Source organism: Furipterus horrens, unplaced genomic scaffold (assembly GCF_987537825.1).
Source record: "Furipterus horrens unplaced genomic scaffold, mFurHor1.1.pri manual_scaffold_2, whole genome shotgun sequence".
Classification (NCBI taxonomy): domain Eukaryota; kingdom Metazoa; phylum Chordata; class Mammalia; order Chiroptera; family Furipteridae; genus Furipterus; species Furipterus horrens.
Genome location: NW_028327172.1, coordinates 109,529,344 through 109,547,992, shown reverse-complemented (window position 1 = coordinate 109,547,992; position 18,649 = coordinate 109,529,344). Strand labels below are relative to the sequence as shown.

The window sequence follows — 18,649 nt, the reverse complement described above, 5'->3', positions numbered from 1 at the left end:
ATCTATGGCTAGTAGCTAGTGTCTTAGTTACGCAGGTGGTTTGGTTCTTCCAACACCCCACGGAGATGGGAGGGGTTTTAACTACGGAATGGTGAGGAAAGAGCATAAGGGCGCCTGTGCTCAGTTCTGTGAATGGTCAGAACTGGTTACCCTACTCACTGAGTCACAGGCCATGGTCAGGGACTTAAAAAATAAGGCTGCCAGCATTTTGGCTAAGAGAGTACCACACAGCTTTGAAAGGGAAGAGAAAATTCCATGTGGTTTACAAGGAGGCTGGGAACTCCATGTGGTTCTGCATTAAGAGCTGGAGAGAACCACAACACAGCAAAACTTCCCCAGTCAGGCTTGAATGATTGGAAGCTGCTGGTACAACTGAACTGTGTCTAGGGAGTAGGGAAACTGTATCTCTGACTTTTCTAAAACTAGCCTGGTTTGGTAGGGAGAGGCAGAACTATGTGTTTGTGGGTGTTTTACAGCAAATAAGACTTAACAGCAGAAATCCGCCAATAATTTAAATCTGTATAACCTTTAAATAAATAATTCTTTTCTGTTTCACCAAACTCTGGTATTGAGAGTTATGCTTCTGGCAGCGAGCAATTGGGCGCCTAATAACTGATCATGGGTTCTGTTACAGTTAGAAAATGACTACTCATTTCTCCAGTCAGTCTTAATAAGAACTAGTATCGTAGTACAAATACTGTAAGAGAAATACTGCATACAACATATTAGTATTAATGCTAGACAAAAGAGAAACACAATCTAAAAAAATCCACCTCTCTCAATCTACAGTAGTCCCTCTCTATATCGCGGTTCACTCATCATGGATTCATTGTATCACAGGATTTTTTTAAATATTATATTTAATTATTTTTCACTATATCACGAGGTTTTGTGGTACTGTATACATATGTTGTTAAAGTTACATAGGTTTAAGACTGTAGAGTATGTTTAAGAACATAAGTCGTGTTTATAAAAGTGTGGAAAAGAATAAGGGAGTGGGAAGGGTTAATAAAGGACTGGGGACGGTTTATAAGTGTGTAAGAAGGGTTTATAAAGCCTTAAAAAATATATAAATACTAAAATAAATGTAAGGTTTCTACTTCACGGATTTTCACCTATCGTGGGGGGGGGGGTGTCTAGAATGAAATACCTACGATAAGTGAGGGAATACTATACTACCAGAGTTATCTAGAATATCTGACAAACAAATATGTATCATCCTTGTTCATACCTCCCGCAAAAACTTCATGTTAAGGGGTCTTTAACTTGAGTGATTAAGACTTTATTCTCCATTTATTTCCCCTAGTATTTTCATTTCTTAATTCACCCTAAACCAGCAATTAAGTACAGTGGTTATACCTCCTCTACAAATTCCTCAAATATAGGAATTTGTCTTCATTTTAGTATATATAATTTTAGAGCTTAAATAAACATTAGTCTAAATTTTGTATAAGGTTTAATAAAATGAGAACTAGAGAAGATAAATAACTTCCGCACGTTGCTCTATTTGCTATTGTTAAAATTTGTCCTTAGCCCCAAACCTTCCAACTTCAGATGTGGAACATTTTTACTGTCTTACTATCCCTCCCCGACTCCCTGTGATTTTCCACACCCATCTGCAACTTGTATCCACATTTAAAATATTAAAATTTAACTACTTAAATTACTTGAATTCACAAATGTCTTCTTAATTATCAATCCTGTAACTATTTTGGTATTTCTTCCTTATCCTTTAGCTATCCATCTGATCGGTTGATTTTGTTCTGAGCTTTTAATACATTATTCCAACAGTTTATTAGTTAATATTGGCACAGGGTGAGGTTTAATATAATATGACTATTCCTTCATTTAACCTACTATTGCATTCTCTAATTATGTGAATTTTGCTGATGTTAAAACTAATTTATCAGGTTACAGTTGACTAAGTTTCATTCTCCATTAGTCTTATAATGGTATGTACTAGAGAAAAACATTTGCTTCTTTAAAACATTCAATAAACAGAAAAATTACTAAGTGATAACAGGCAGTGATTTTATATTACCAGCCAAACCCATTGGCAGTGGTGATGTTACAGAGCAAAAGGGGGTTCTTTCATGTGGCACCTTGGTGTAAAACCCAACAACTAGTGTTGAGGAAAACAGGTCTTTATTTATATTACTCTAACCTGGGGAGGGCAGTGAGCGCCTCAGCTCAGAGCCCCGTTCTCCCAGGGGATCCAGCACTTCTCTTGCTCCCCAAAAGGCTAGAAGCCAAAAACATACCCAGAAGTTCCCCATCCCTTATCTGTAAGTTGTCTCCTTCAGGATCTGGGGTGCAATGTCATCAGCCTCCATATAACAGTCCAGGAAAACATGTGCTGTGTTGCACTGTATCATGCATGGTTCTCTCCTTTCCTTTTCAAAGCTACATGGATCTCTTTCCTTCTACGACCACACGGTGCTCTCTTTCTACCTCCTTGCAAACTGCATGGATCTCTCCTGCCTCCTTACAAATAGTATGGTTTTCTTCCCTACCTCCTGGCAAACCAAACTGCGTGGACCTCCCTTTCTCACTCCCCGCAAAGATGGCTGCTGCCTTATTTTTAAATACCTGACCATGCCTGTGATGCAGTGGGCGTGGTAACCAGTTCTGACCATTCACAGAACCTTGTGCAGGTCCCATATGCTCTTTCCTCACCATTCCATAGTCAAAATTCCTCCTATGTCCTTGGGGCCTTGGAAGAACCAAATCCATTTGCATAAGTAAGATACTAGCTACCAGGCATGTATTTGCAAAGGTATCTTGAAAGCTGCCCCCTTCCCCAAGCCGCAGTCTCTGGGGAATTTGGGGGACCCCGGCTCTGCAACATTGATAGTGGTGGTGGTGGTGCTGGTGTGTGTGTGTGGAGACTGATATAATACATGAAACAATATTGATCAGGCCAAAATTACATGAAAACATTTATGACCATTCACAAAATTCAATGATTGACACTCTTTTTACATATATCTGTATTTGTGTCCACATATATGTTTATCAGTAGCTGTGTCTATATGACTGTCATGTTACAAATATCAATCAGTTCAGAACTCCACATATTCCATAGGTAAGCAGAACTGCAGTTAAGAAATTGCTTACCAAACCCACTCGCTAAAGTCTGTTTACACCCGCACTGTCGTGCATATTTACATACTCTGGGTGACTCAGATTTTTCCACAGAGAATAAGTGTTAATTTAAGAATGTATTTCTGTTGTATTTTAAATTTGTGAAAATTTATATTACTAGGTCTAGCAAGCTAATCTATCTAAAGAATAAAGGGTGTTGATATGTCCTAAAATTAAAATCCTACAAGAATAAGAGACAGGGTATGATATTTCCTTCTCAGGCTTGAAAATAAAAACCACCTGTATCTCACAGCATCACAAACCTCATTAATTGGTATTTTTTTCTGAGAATTTAAATGTGATTTTGAAGTAGGACAACAAAGGAACAGCTCAGAATGCAGTGACACCTAATGGCAAAGCTATTTCTATAGACCATAAATGTATTTTCTAATAAATATTATATCTATGGTAAACTCTAAGTATAGCTACTCACCAATATGCTGTCTATAATCTGAAATATCATGAAGATCTAACAGCAATGTCAAATACTTTACCTTTTTAAACTAAAAGAATATATGCAATTTTAAAAATTCTGCATGAGAAGTGTGGTTTTAAAATTACAACATCCCTTTGAGATAAAAATAACAGTCTGATAAACTTAGCCTTAGAGATTAGAATTAAGGGTAATTCATATTCCATTTCTCTTAAAAGTTTCAACTGGTTTCTACTGTTGGATAAGTCAAAAGTTAATCATCTTGATGTCTATTCATATTTTAATTAAAATTTAGAGGAGGTATTTACTGGACATACAATTGGGACAGAAAGCAAAGGTCTTAGTGTATTAGTCATGTGATAGTTGATACTATTGATTAAATTCATTGTCTAACATAATGCACATCTGAACTGTGCCGAAATAACTGTATTAATGATACAGAATAAAGGTAAAGTATAAACTTATTTTAAATTCATAAGCTACTTCTTCACACTTCCTAAGTTTATACTATATGTAACCCATAAATGATGGAGGAAAAAAAAACTATTCTAAATAAGAAGAGGATTACTTAAATAGTTGAGCTATATAATGAGAATCATCTAAAGGGTTGAAAAAGAAACATTTTGGTAGAAGACACAGTATATCTTTTGGAAATGCTTTTACATTCTGTATTTGATAAAATAGTCCTCAGTACCAACAGAATAAAAACTGATGCTTAAAATCTACTGTTGATTTTTGACACATTTTTTTCAACCACCAATTTTGTGCTTTAATTTGAACTTGCTCATGATGAAAATACTCTGAATCGTCCTAGGTTTCTCAGATGTTATATTTGATGATTATGATCTTGGAGGATAAAGTATCAATGTCATATGAGAAAAACATGAATAAATGCTTGATTTCTATTCCCTGTTGGCATAAGGTATTTTACCATGACTGATAACAACAAAAACATGCCAGTGATTTTTGTAATATATAAATAAGTACTTAGTTTGAGCGTTTCCTTGTAGAGATCTATAACTAAGGATAGCTCATTTCAATCAGTTATGTGAGTACAGGAACCAGATAAAGAAATGAGCATACATTAAACTGCTAAGACATGAGATCCTCATATCAGATATGAAGCAAAACACAAACTGTGCAGTTGACTGGAAATGCCACCTAATCCCTGCTTAATTAAAGGAGTGCTCTAAACTCTTGTTGTGTTAAGGGAGTAAAAAGTGTGGGACTGATATATGTAGAAAATAGCACTCAGCATGGCTAATCTCAAAGACTTTGGTGCTTTCTAGCTACATAAATCCAAACGACTTTTGAATAGCCTCATAAAACACAGTATCATTGCCATTCCACTCACGACTTTTTCATTCTTCCTTCAGCATGCAGATCATTAGGAAACTTCTAAGCAATCAAGTAATGTGGGTCTGATAAAATTACTCAATCAATGCATAGGCTTAAAGTAGAAGCATAATTTAAAATTGCATAGTTTTTATATATCAAAAGACCCTTATTTGGAGGGGGGGACTACTGTGTGTGGGCGTGAATATTAAATAAGTATATATAATTATCAAATATTTTAAAATGCAATTTAACAGAAACTCAAAGTAATTACATCAAGCATTTTTTACTGAAACAAATACACTTCCATATTTTAACCATTAGAATATCTTACGTAGTGAACCAAGAATGTGTTTAATAAAACATATTAGAATTTAAAATATGTAATTACTTTATTAAACTACTTGCATAAATAGTAAAAAACAAAGAGAAAAAAGAAAAATGGATAGTTTTCATACACATATTTTAGTTCAATACCAAGAGGATTCAATATTTAAAGGATCTATTACAATAGAATACTACTCAGCCATAAAAAAGAAAGATATCTTACCATTTGTTACAGTATGGATGGACCTGGAAAATATCATGCTAAGTGAAATAAACCAGTCAGAGAAAGACAAGTACCATACGATTTCACTTGCATGTGGAATCTAATGAACAAAATAAACTAACAAAATAGAAACACACTCATACATATAGAGGACAAGCTAACAGCTGTTGGGAGGTGGAGTCAGGGAGCTGGGTGAAAAAGGTGAAGGCATGAAGCAAAACAAAATAAAAAACTCATAGACAACAGACAACAGTATGGTGATTACCATACAGAAAGGGGTTTGGGGGGAGGCAGGAGTGGGTAAAGGAGGGATAAATAGTGATGGAAGGAGACTTGACTTACGTTAGTGAACACACCTCAAATCTTTATAATTTTATTAACCCATGTCACCACAATAAATTCAATTTTTAAAAAAAGCTAAAAATACAAACTCACTGAGATCAGGGCAATATTATACACTAACTCTGCATGCCCCATACTGAAGTATGTGTAAAAGATGTTCAATAAATACATACAGGATGGTGGAAAAAAAGAACCTATTACAGCAGTGTCTTTTTATCTTTCAGGCTTCCCTGAACTACACACTGCAGCTACTTTCTGCTTGAACACATCACATGCGGCTGTGAAAACCTTTCATTTCTGCATATTACCTTATGTCTCTCGAGATGAAATATTCACTTACCCTCCTGTTTCATCACTGTCACTTCTTGAGTCCAGAAATAATATATTTATGATAGCATATTTCTCACATTAAGTATTAAATGAAGGCAACGACCTCCTAAAATAATTAATTATTTCTTCCTATTCAACCAAGCAAGTAAACTGGTCCAATAAATAGTAACTGGTGCTTTAAAATTTTAATATGGGCATTCAGTTTTGAATTTATTATCATGTGCCTGAGTGGAGATTAAGGCGGGAGAGAATGTTAACCTCTGAAGTGCACACAAATTAGTCTTGGTAGTTCTTTTCTTTTGTTTTTTAAACTTAGGAGATAAGATTTTTCACTATATTATAAAAGATACGGAGCATTTTAAACGATCATCAGTTTGCTAGATTCATGGCATTGTTAGGTAGTATATAAAAGAAGCTAATACTTTTGTCTAATGTACTAATTGCAGTCAAGTGAAATTAACTGTCTGAGTAGTAACAATTTCTTTTAGAAGAATATACACAGTTCATGCATACAAGCAGCTTTCTAAAAAAGTCTCTAATTTGTACACAGTTACTTTTTTGGGTCTGGTTATAAATAACTAAGCTATGTCACACTGACAGACAACAGAATAAAAAGGAAAAAAATACAACAGTTGTGTTCTATTTTGAAACAAATGCCCAGACTGCATTGCAAAATAGTATTCATCTGGTAAAGGATAGCAAGAGCTGTAGGTGTTTGCAAATAATGTATTTATTGTGTAGACCACAGAATAAGCAACAAAATAAGCATTTATCCACAAGCCTTCTCTCCTGAGCAATAAAGAGCATAAGACAGGAATCCCTAATCATAAAACAATGTAAAAGGACAATGATAATATATATCTACATTACTGCTCCAGTCACTTACACTGGACATAAATGCAAGTCATTTCTTTAAGAGGAGCACAGTTCATTTCTGAACTCTATCAGAACATTACTGAACCCCTCCAAACAGCCGTAATTTCCCCCTGAAAAGTTCAGAACCCACAAGTACTGATAGCCCCCAGGCTAAACGTGATCTAGCAGGCAATCTATCTAGGGCTTAATTTACTTAATGCATTAAGTGCAAGGTTTTCTCAGTCCTGACCTCATTGCCCCTTGCACAGAGACATATGGTTCTATTGATGTAAATGATAGAGAATGGCAGACATGTTTACAAAGACGAGAGAGAGAGAGAGAGAGAGAGAGACAGAGAGACAGAGAGACAGAGAGACAGAGAGACAGAGAGACAGAGAGACAGAGAGAGCGAGCGGGCTCCCTTGAGCTGAGGGGTTGGCCGCTAAGGGCGCGCAAATGATAGAAGACCCTCGCTTGGCAGGCACAATCGCCGCCAGCAGCAGGTTAAGCTTCCAGGCCAGAGACAGACAGACAGAGGGAGAAAGAGAGAGGAAGAGAGGTGGGGGGAGGAAGGGGATGAAGTGTGTAAGTGCCTGTGTTGTGCGGGGGAGGGGCACGGGGGCGGAAAGGGGCTACGCTGCGACCCATCTGTCTCCTCAATTTGCAGAACATCACGCCGAGTGGACAGATAATAATCCTGTGCCCACAAAAATTCCCCAAGAGGGGCCTCTCTTCAGCCCCGTAAATGATCCTCGCTGGCCCGCGGATGCGAATTTCCGAAAAGGAAATCGCATTAAAGCAGAAAAGGCTGCGCGAGCTCCCCTCCGCTCAGCTCTCGCGGATTAGCAAGTGAGAAGACTTGGGGCCCGGAGCCGCGAGCGCTGTGCATGATAATGACGCGCAGCCCCCGCCCCCGCCCGCCTCGGCCAGCCCCGGCCAGCCCGGTGGCCAATAGGTGGGACCAACCCAGAGCATCTCCCGGCCCGCTCGGCGGTCCTCTCCAGAAGCCTGGCCGCCCCACCATAACCGGAGCGCCGGTGCTCTCAGTCTTGCAATGTAACTGAGTCGACGACCGGGCGAGGGAGGTGTCGGCGAGACGGCCAACGAAGGCAGGCGACGCGCATTTGCTCGCGGCGCTACGGGAGCGCCGCGGGGCCCGGGGAACGCGTGAGAAGCCCCGAGGCGCGCGGACCCAGTCCTCTACACCGCCGCCAGCCCCTCCTGCCGCCGCCGCCGCGACTCTGCAGGAGCACCGCAAAGCCAAGGGGACGAGACGAGATGGAGGAGGAGGCTGGGGGAGCAGCCAGCAGCCCGTCACCGTCTAAAGACGCTGCGGCGAACGCAGCCCGCTCACGTCGCAAAACCACCTGTTCGATCCGAAGGGAGCTCCCCCATCGCCCACCCCAGTTCCTTCCGCCTCACAGGTGACACCTCCTCTGTTCCCGTAAAGATAATCTTTTAAAACGGAGCAAATGTACATCCGGGAAAGAATATGGAAGGCTGAGTCCATTAAACTTCCTTTCCCTACACACACTTAGAACCCCCGCACTCCCCGGAACACACGCACGCGAGGTAAACTCGAGACCCCCACGCGTGCAGCCCACACTCCGCGACTCGCCGCCAAACAGCAGCCCCAGGCCGCTGCGAGCATCACCCACTTCCTGCGAGAAGCCGAACAAGTGCGAGGGAAGGGCGCCGGGAAGGGGCGCTGAACCGCGGCCGCCGCCGGCCAGCCACATGCGGGCGGGGAGGGGGCGCAAGCGGGAACCGTCTGCGAACCGAGACGCTGGAAAGTGCCCGCCGGCAGCGCCCGCCCTCACTTACCGATGTGGATGATCGAATCCGCACTCGCCGAGTCCCAGGCTCGCGACCACCACACCGACAAAACCAAGAACCAGGGGAAAACTTCCATCTCCTCCTATGCTGGTTTTCTTTCAGGGCGGATTATCTTTCAAGATTTAAAACAATAAAATAAAATAAAAAGCAATCCAAAGAGTTTGGGGTGACGGTTGAGTTTAGCACAGCTGTTTCTTTTTCTTCCCCCCTCCCCCGAAGTCCTAGTGCCAGAGCAAAGCCTTTATCGTCGTTGAGGCAGGCAGAGCGAATAACAGAGCCCAGCCTGAAGAATCCTTCTTCGCAAAGCCGTGTCACTTTGAAGGGAATTTTGGCATCGCCAGAGTTGTTTGCAGTTTGGCTTTTTAAAAACGTATCCAGCCTCGGCTGCACGCGAGCAGGGGGAGAGGCTGGAGCTCAGACCTTCCCCATCGTTGCACCGGGGCGGCGGGTCTTCAGTCCCAGCTCCGCAGTAACTTCCAACAGACCCCCCACCCCAACCCGCCCTCACGCCGGATGTTCCCCTCCCCCTCCCCCTCCCCAACCAAAAAGCACCCCCCTCCCAAACTAACGGCCCGCGGAGAATCACTTGTCTTCGCTGCCAAAATAAAATCTAAATTGAAAGGAAAGACTAGGAGATTCCAGGCGGAGCAGCCAGGTTCCAGCAGGGAGGGGTAAAAGCCCTCTCCAAGAGGGGTAGAAAAAGTGAACTTCAAGGTAATGCAGATAGTAATGCAGAGAAAATCCCTTTTCTGTGCGAGGCGGGGAGCGGAACTCGGCGAGGCGGGCCCGAGAAGCCGTTCGCCCGGGCGCGGTTGGCTGGGGAGTTGCGCCGGGCGCGAGCAGTGAGCGGGGCCAGGCGGGCGGAGGGAAGCCGCCGCGGCTGCAGGATGCTTTCGGAGCCGGTCACCTGGCGGGATGCAGGAAGCGAAGATAGAGCGGCGCTTGGCAGCCTCAGCACTAGCCCCACGTTGCCTGGAAATGGATCACCTAGGAGAACCAGCGACCCGCGAGAGAGCGGTGCTGTCAGGCGAAGACAGGGGGAAACCGAGAGAGGCAGAGCTTCTCTCTAATAACCACCTCCTCCCCCTATCTGCAATACAAGGGAGAAACAAAATAGTGCTCTCATTTCCCTTGGAATCTTCAACCGGGACTAGAAAAAGGCAGGACTCTAAGAGAAAAGACGTTGAAGCCTTAAAAAAAGAGAGAGAGAGAGAGAGAGAGAACAAAAAAACAAGGCTAAAGGCAACCTAAAAAACCACCCCACTTATTTAACCTTGCTATTGCCATTCTCCAACAGGTATCAGACTTTTTCTAGTCTTTGCCTGGAATTAGTCACATTGGTTTAAAAACAAATTAGGGACACCTGGTCACTAAGGGAGGCGAGACCTAGAAAGCTTTTAATGAGATTTCAATTATAAAGTTATAATTGGAGAGGACGTGCTAATTACCTTTTATACAGTGATGTTTTTCCTGTCTCCGGTGTATTTTTTAGGACTGCAGGATAAAGAAAGGATAAAAAAAAAAGTTATCGAAATTAAAAATTACAATAATTAAGTAAAATAGAAATGCATGCTTTAGGGAAACATTTGATCAAAATATTACATTGAGTAGCTTGATAACAAATTAGGTATATAAATTAAGAATAAGAAAAAATAGAAACAAGAATAAGGAAGTTTATTGTCTCTCCATGGACAGAGCTGAGAAAGTACTGAATGACAGCCTCTAGTCCTGGAATGAAAGGATTTTCTGCAAGTTTATTCCTTAAAATAAATCCTGAGGACTGTGACTTCCTTTCTTCTAATGATTAATTTATATCCAGGCTGGCCTCACATTTCAGACTGTTAAGAAAACCAAGTTGAGGTCAGGTATTAAGAGGCCTAATATTATTTCATTTATATTGGGAATCCTTTGGGAATACCTCTACTGGGGATGTATGGATGTCAAACTCCTCAACTTTTAAGAGCCCTCTTTTACCTCAAAGCTTGGCAAACCTCTTTTCTTCTTACTCTCTCACTTGAGCCCTTGTCTCTAGTCTGGTGAACTGGGCTATTATTTCTACCAACATAATTGCATGTTCTGACCTCTGTGAAATGCTTCTTTCATCCATCATGTGCATTATTTCCCTGGACATTCCAGAAAATGTTGTGCTGCCAATATTGTTACTTACGTTAATAGTTGTGTTGGAAGGCGTTTATTCATCCTCCCGATCACTCTCCATCGCTTCAAGCCTTAGTTCAAATTCCTTTTGCACGTGAAGTTGAATGCAATTTTGTATATGACAATAAGCCCATCCACTACTGTGCTCTCATTGCATACTGTTGCTTTGTATTAGACGTATGGGCCTGTTCTCAATTAGATCACCAATGCCTTGACAGTGAGGATCATAGTTTATTCACGTTTTATTCACTGTGGCATTTACACAGAGACTCTTTGTTGACTTGAATTTCATTGTTGACTTGAAACTCATCACTTCATTTTGAATTTGTCATAAACCAGTGCTTCCAAGAAGACATCACTGTTTAATACCTCTCAATTTTTATAATTTCTTTATCTTTTTTGTCATTAGTGCACATGGACTCAATATTGATTGTATTCATGTTGTTGATGTCATTTTCCTTTTCAAAGGGTTTTGTTGCAATTTCACGGATTATATTTTGTTGTTACAGATAATGAATCTTTGAAAGAATGGATGTATCTGCCCCTAGCTTGCTTCTCTTGTATTATTCACAAGAGTATTTTAAAAATTGATGAGTCACTATGCACTCTATCAAGAAAAAAGATTATGAAATAACTATTAACATGGAAAGAACACTATAATATCTTAGAATCAGAGAACTAGGAAGGAATTAAAAACATTAGTTGGCCCAGTCCAGCCTTAATAAATGTCATTTTTGGAGCTAGCTAAATATAGTTAATTCAAATGATCTTCTCTCTTGGAAATCTGTTCTAGTGTATCATGAGCAAAGTATTTTCATTATTCCCAAATCCTCCCATTTAGTGGTTCTCAAAGGTAGCTTCATTTCGGGATAACCTGAGTAACTTTTCAAAAAGATCACTTCAGGCTAACTTAATCAAATCACTGGGGTTTCGGGCCTCACTGATATGTTTGACATGACTATTGTAATGTGAAGCTATAGTTCAGAACCACTGTTATAATACTGAAATGTTTAAGTGAATCTGAATGATACATCACAAAATATCATTAAGGCATCATGAACCATGAGCTACAACTTTCCAAATGTAACACAAGAAAGTTAATACAAAACTAAAGCATAACAACGGCTTACTGACTTGCAGTTTGAGAATAGCAATCAATCGTTTCACTGTACAAATAATTTCTATACCCAGTGAGTCCTAATTAATAGTTTTCATATGGGATGTAAGTTTAAATACATTTTTGAATTATGTGTTAACTATATTTCCTACTATTTTAGAAAAGTGAATATGTAATATAATATTAAATAGATACAAAGCTTTTTAATGTGTAAGCTAGATGGTAATTTCTAGAGGAAAAATAGTAAATTCACTGGTTGTGCTTTCATACAGGCTTTTTTGAAGGCTATTAGTCTTATTAAGTTTGTTTAGCTTTAATTCAAGCATTATCACATGGAAATGGTTGATACATCTGGCTCGCTGCACTGAAATTCAAAATTTTGTGGCACATTAACATATTTTGGGGGGCATAGCTTTCATTCATTAAAGTTTTACATGTAATGATTAATTATTTGAAATTAAAATGTGAGTCATGATTCATGAATCGATTCTTCCTATGTGAAGGCTATCACTTCATTCAGGCATTAATTATAATATGAACATCAGTAATTTGAGGAAAGGGTAGATAATCTGAACAGCTCTTAGACGTTACATATAATGATTAATTTTATGGGAAAACAGAATTTGGGAGAAATATACATGTGGATTTTTGAGGGAACATGCACATGCAGGCTCTTTAAATCATGTACACAGTGCTATGTATAAAGAAACAACAAAATGGACCTCCTTGGAACATATAATTCACTTAAAAAATTAAAATATCAATGTCTAAACTTTAAAAATCATCTGCTCACTGAATGTTATAATAGCAATAAGTCAACTTACATTAGTTAATTTTAAAGGGTTCTTCAGTAATATTCAATGACTCAAGAGGTTTATTTTGATTTAATATCAAAATGTGTTCATGTATGAGACAGCCTACATGAAAATTAGGAACAGTAGTCACCTTGACAAAGACTATGGGGGGAAATGAAATCTATGGAATCTAATGTATTTAAAACACTACTTTTAAGTCACTATATAGCAGGTCCTTGAATAACATGGTTTCGTGCAACATCGCTTCATTATAACATTGATGTCAAAAAAATAAATAAAATAAAATAAAATCCCAGACATGGCCACGGTCAATAAGAGTTCCCACATTCTCTCCATGTCCATTAGGTTTTCTCCAGGTGCTCTGGTTTCTTCCCACATCCCAAAGAGATGCACATTAGGTGAACTGACATATCTAAACTGTCCTAGTATGAGTGAGTGTGAGTTTGGGTGTGACTGAGCCTCCATGATAAACTCCAGCCACCCTTGACCCTGAACTGGAATAAGCAGTTTGAAAAATAATCTTACTTGTTCATTCTTTCTTAAATGTACGTATAGGTCACATTTAAGTCAAAGTTTAATATTTATTTTTTAGGGTCTTATTTAGAAGTTTGTTGATCTTTTGTGACCAGAACTATCCCATAGTAACTAAACTCTTGTCTATATTAAGTAGCCTATGGTAAAATTGGTTTCCTTATATGTCATTTCTTCACTTAAAGTCCCAACTTTCAAAACCTATTAACAAAGTTAAGTGAGAACTTATGGTAATTGCATCATTAGTATCATAAATATAGTTAGCCACACAAAAGATTCTAAGTACATTGCAACTTGAACATGAATATGAAAGGCAAACTGTAAGAGGACAATAACTGAGCACCTATATGTGCAGACAGTAACAAATTATAGCTATAAAATTATAATTGAGATGGTCATTTGCAAAGGTAAAAAGCAAATACTTCTTGTTTGAGGAGCTAAAAAAAAGCACATTTTATACTCAGCTGATCAAAGGAGTTAAGAGCTCAACGGGAATTCAGGGCCTCTCTTATGCGATGCCTGGTTTTCTAGAACGGAATGGGAAACTGAGTGCCAGAAGTTATAGTGGTGTTTCTGAAAGATTGTAACTTAGAAAACACGTTTTTTGACTTTTAAATGTGCTTCAAGAAAATTACTAAATCACATATTCCTATATAACATATTCACATTAGGTATAGTTTTTCCTTTTTAAATATTTTTTCAAGGCAACCTTGCACTGACTCACCACTTTCTACTCTGTCGAACTATTTTATTGGTGACAATAGCGAAATATTTTCTTTGGTGATAGGTAGTTCCTTCCTTCCTTCTTTCCTTCCTTCCCTCCTTCCTCCTTTCCTCATTACTCTTAATCCCTTCCTCTCTTTCAAAGTTTTTTCTAATCTGTAAGGCTGCCCAATCAGGGAAATACCATTTTTTCTTTTAACTCAATGAGATGTAAATTCTAACCAAATTCTGCAGCTAGATTGATATTTTTTAACATGAACAATTTACCAAGCCCATCTATTATTCAAGTTAATGCAAGTAAAAAGTTTGAATTTCAAAGCTTTTTCACTATCCCTACATTAGCCATGATACTTAACTGGCATTTTAGGAAGAATATTAATGAAAATCAAGCAATTGGTAAATGGAACTCAGATGATTACTTGTAACCCAACAGGGGCACTTGATTGAAATTGGCCCCTCACTACATTCTGTCCTGTCCCCACAAGATGGCAGCCATGCTTGATGTAGATTTAATCAGCTTACTTTTTAAATGTCTCAATAGTTAACAGTTTACCAGAGTATTATTAACCCATATTTATCAAATGACTATATTTAAGCAAACTTCATATTTTAAGTGACTTATTTTAGGTAACTTTATTTTCTGAAGTTTTATTTCTTCTAAAACCATTACATAGGAATAATAAATACCTACTATCATGGTCTTATAATATTTGCTTTATTTACATCTCTGATTTCATCAGTTACTTAGTAATTAAGTATTACGAGAACATACTTTAATAATATGCCATCCAATTCTGTGTTAAAGGGTAATTCAAACACTGGGACATTATTATGTGATTACAATTTTTAGTGTAAATTTTAAAGTTTCAGAATGAGGTTGATTTAACTATCTGATTCTTCTCAAAAAATATTTTATATGTCTTGAGTGAAAGAATTGTATTTGGCCATGTAATACTTAAATCACCTATCAATTATGTGATCGATCCTTTTAGCATGGCATATCACTTGAGGCAAATGTGTAACAAATAGGTCAAAAGTAAAAAGGAATGCATGATCCTGGCTGCTGTGGCTCAGGGGATTGAGTATCGGCCTGTGAGCCAAGTGTCACTGGTTTGATTCCCAGTCAGGGCACATGACTAGATTGCACGTCAGGTCCCCAGTTGGGAGTGCAAGTGAGAGGCAACTACACAGTGATGTTTCTCTCCCTCTCTTTCTCCTTTCCTATCTCTCTAAAAATAAAAAATAAATAAACAAACAAATAAAGTATTTTAAAAAAGAATGCACGATGCCAACTACAGTAAATTTCAATGATCATTTAACCCTTAAAAATAAGATTTTATTATCTCCCTGTGATTAACCATTTTAATTCTGAAATTAAGTAAGCCGGTATATCATATTTGGGGAGAGATCCTGTTTTGTACCGTGATAGGAATTTCTTATATCTGTTTGAACTTCTATGATGAAGGAAAATATATCACTGAACAATAAACATGTTTTCCTTATAAAATGCTTTGTAGATTTCTATTTCTGTGTAGGATGCAGATAGCCAAAGGAGAATATTGCTCTGAACCTAACAATAAGAAAATACTGATTACCTATAAATATATAACTCGCCTTGAATTCATTAGCAAGCTGAAAGGGGTGAGACATCAAAATGAACTAAGTTTCAAAGAGTGGCAGCACCTTTAAAATGAGACAAGACACAAAACTCCTTCATTTTGGAAGAGCACAGAGGAAGGGATTAGCTGCCATAGTAGCAGGTAAGAAGAAATCAGCAAAAATTTTAATGAATTTCTAAAGGTTGAGTGTGAGTTAGTATAAGGGTTTAGAATAACTGGGAGCATCAGACACAACAGGTGTGTGCACTCTCTCATAAACCCTTTTCTATGGATCTACACAGGGTGCTCACGGGAAGAGTGAGAGCAGGGCAGGACACCAGAAATCCCTTCTAACTGCTGCAGGCATAATGGAGGTGGAACAGTTTGTTTTATGCACTTCTTCCCACCGATCCTTCTTATTAGGAAGAAAATTCTTACACTGCTGAAGGAAGGCCAGGGCCCTCCTTTCTTATAACCAGGGCCAAGGCAGACATCCAATACCTGTGTGTGAACAAACATATCATCTTCTGGGAAGGATTAATAAACTCACCTTCCTCACACCAGGAACCAAGAAAAGATCACTGCTTCTGGGCCCTTAAGCAAGGAACAAGAAAACCTTTATAAGTCAGAATCTTATGCCTATTTAGAGCAGAGTACTGTAGTGCTATTGTGGGGAGTAAGGAGACAAAAAGGTAACTCTCCTGTTTAAGACCTTGCACAAATACAAGTCTGAATATGGCTGTCATGGGATGAGAGGGTCAAAAATGTTCCCTGACACTAAGACACACAGGTGTTGTATATGACTGAGCTTCCACCACAAATGCCAAAAATGTACTCCCTGCCCCCACCACAAGCTTACCGTAGAGTAACAAGCCATACAAGGCAACAACTAGAAAGGAAAGAATGTGCAGAGAAACACTATTTGGCATAGTCATGCAACTGATCCTGAAGCTGATGATGAAGCTGAAAAACATAATGTGAGGTGGTATTTCACTTACACGTATAAAGAGGTGTCTCACTGAAGCTTTGATTTGCATTTCCCTAATACTGTAATTAGTGAAGTTGAACATCTTTTCATAAATCTGTTGGCCATTTGTATGTCTTCTTGGCAGAAGAGTCAGTTGAGTTTCTCTGCTCACTTTTTAATTGGATTATTTGTTTTTTGTCATTGACTTATATTAGTTGTTTATATACTTTGGATATTAACCCCTTGTCAGAGGTATTGTTTGCATATATCTATTCCTTTCAGTTGGTTGCCTTTTTGTATTGTTGATGTTTTCTTTTGCTATGCACAATTTCTCAGAAAAGCAAAACCAAGTTTTCATATGACCCACAAATCTTCTGCTGAGTATCTACCCCAAAAAATTGAAAAAAAGATTTATTTGTAAAGATGTATGCAACCTTATGTTCATTGTAGCATTATTCACGGTGGCCTAGACATGAAAACAACCAAAATGTCCTTCGACAGATGATTGGATAAAGAAGATGTGGCACATACATACAATGGAATACTATTCAGCAATAAGATGAAATACTACCATTGGTGACAACATGAATGGATCTTGATAATATTATAATAAGTGAAATAAGTCAGATGGGAAAAGTCAAGAATCATATGATTTCACTTAAATGTGAAATAAAACCAGAACCACAAATGAACAAACAAGACAGACAAACAAAATCTCAAAGACACAGACAACAGTGTGGTGGTTACCAGAGAGGAAAGGGGTTGGGGCAAGACAGTAAAGAGTAAAGGGTGTCAAATATATGGTAGTAGAGGGAGGAGATATGACATTGGGTGGTAAACACACAAGGCAATATGTAGATGAAGTATTATAGAACTGTATACTTGAAACCTATGTAATTTCATTAACCAATGTCATCCCAATAAACTTAATTTAAAATTCAAAAAAAGAGAAAACCTTAGGGCTCACCTTAAGCATGTGGTTCAGGCAAACTATCACTGAAGGAATTTGAAGACTGTTGCAATCAGGGTAAAACTATCAACAACAAAATTTAAATCCAACAGAATTATTCACTACTATTCTAACAAAAGAAGAGTTGTTCATTTCCAGCTATAAATGTTCTTCACCTCAGACTCAGCTATTCTTCACCTGGCAATGTTTGGTATTTATTTAAAGATTACAAGACAAACAAAATACTAAGAAAAAAAAGCCATTGTCCAGAGCTAAAACAATCAATGGAAGCAGTTTGAATAATTACTCAGGTGTTGTGACTATCAGATAAGGGCTTTATAATAACTAAGACTGAATTTGTTAAAGGAAGAGAACATGCATGAACAGACGAGGAATTTCAACAGCAATATGGAAACTATTAAAATGATTCAAATAAAAATTAACTCCATATGCCTCCAAAAAACTTAAGATATCCAAAAATGAAGAATTACTATGATGTTCTTGACATATCTGACAAAAAACATATATGACATTAATGGTAGATTGGTATAAATTATACAAAATGAAACATAAAGAGAAAAATGAATAAAAATGAAACAAACTGCGCAGAACACCCCAGAAGCTGTGGGATAATATCAAATGGTCTAACATGTGTGCTTTGATTTATAGAGAAAAATAAAAAGAAAGGTAAAGAATAAATGCTAGAAAGGATCAAGAATAACTTTTCAAATATCATAAGATACAATAAGCCAAAGATCCAAGAATCTCAGAGAATTACAAGCAGAATATTAAGAAAGTAAAAGCACAAACAAACAAAAAGCACCTAGATAAATCATAGTTACATCGCTAAAAAAAGGAAATAGCCTATGCAAAGGAACAAAGATAAGAAATATAGCATACTTCCCTTCAAAACTATGCAAACCAGGAGACAATGGAACGATATCTGTAAAGTACTAGAGAAAAATAA

At 38.3% G+C, this 18,649-nt stretch overlaps 1 protein-coding gene across 2 annotated transcripts in view; it reads right to left on the bottom strand.

Moving 5' to 3' along the window:
- Positions 1 to 8,960, bottom strand: part of LOC150019281 (glutamate receptor ionotropic, delta-2-like) — a 344,641-nt gene extending 335,681 nt beyond the window's left edge. For both annotated transcript variants that reach the window (XM_090267949.1, XM_090267950.1), the window contains exon 1: positions 8,814 to 8,960. In XM_090267949.1, the coding sequence (XP_090124075.1) occupies positions 8,814 to 8,901 (88 nt within the window). In that variant the 5' untranslated portion in view covers positions 8,902 to 8,960. The remainder of the gene's footprint in view (positions 1 to 8,813) is intronic.
- Between the last annotated feature and the right edge of the window lie 9,689 nt (positions 8,961 to 18,649).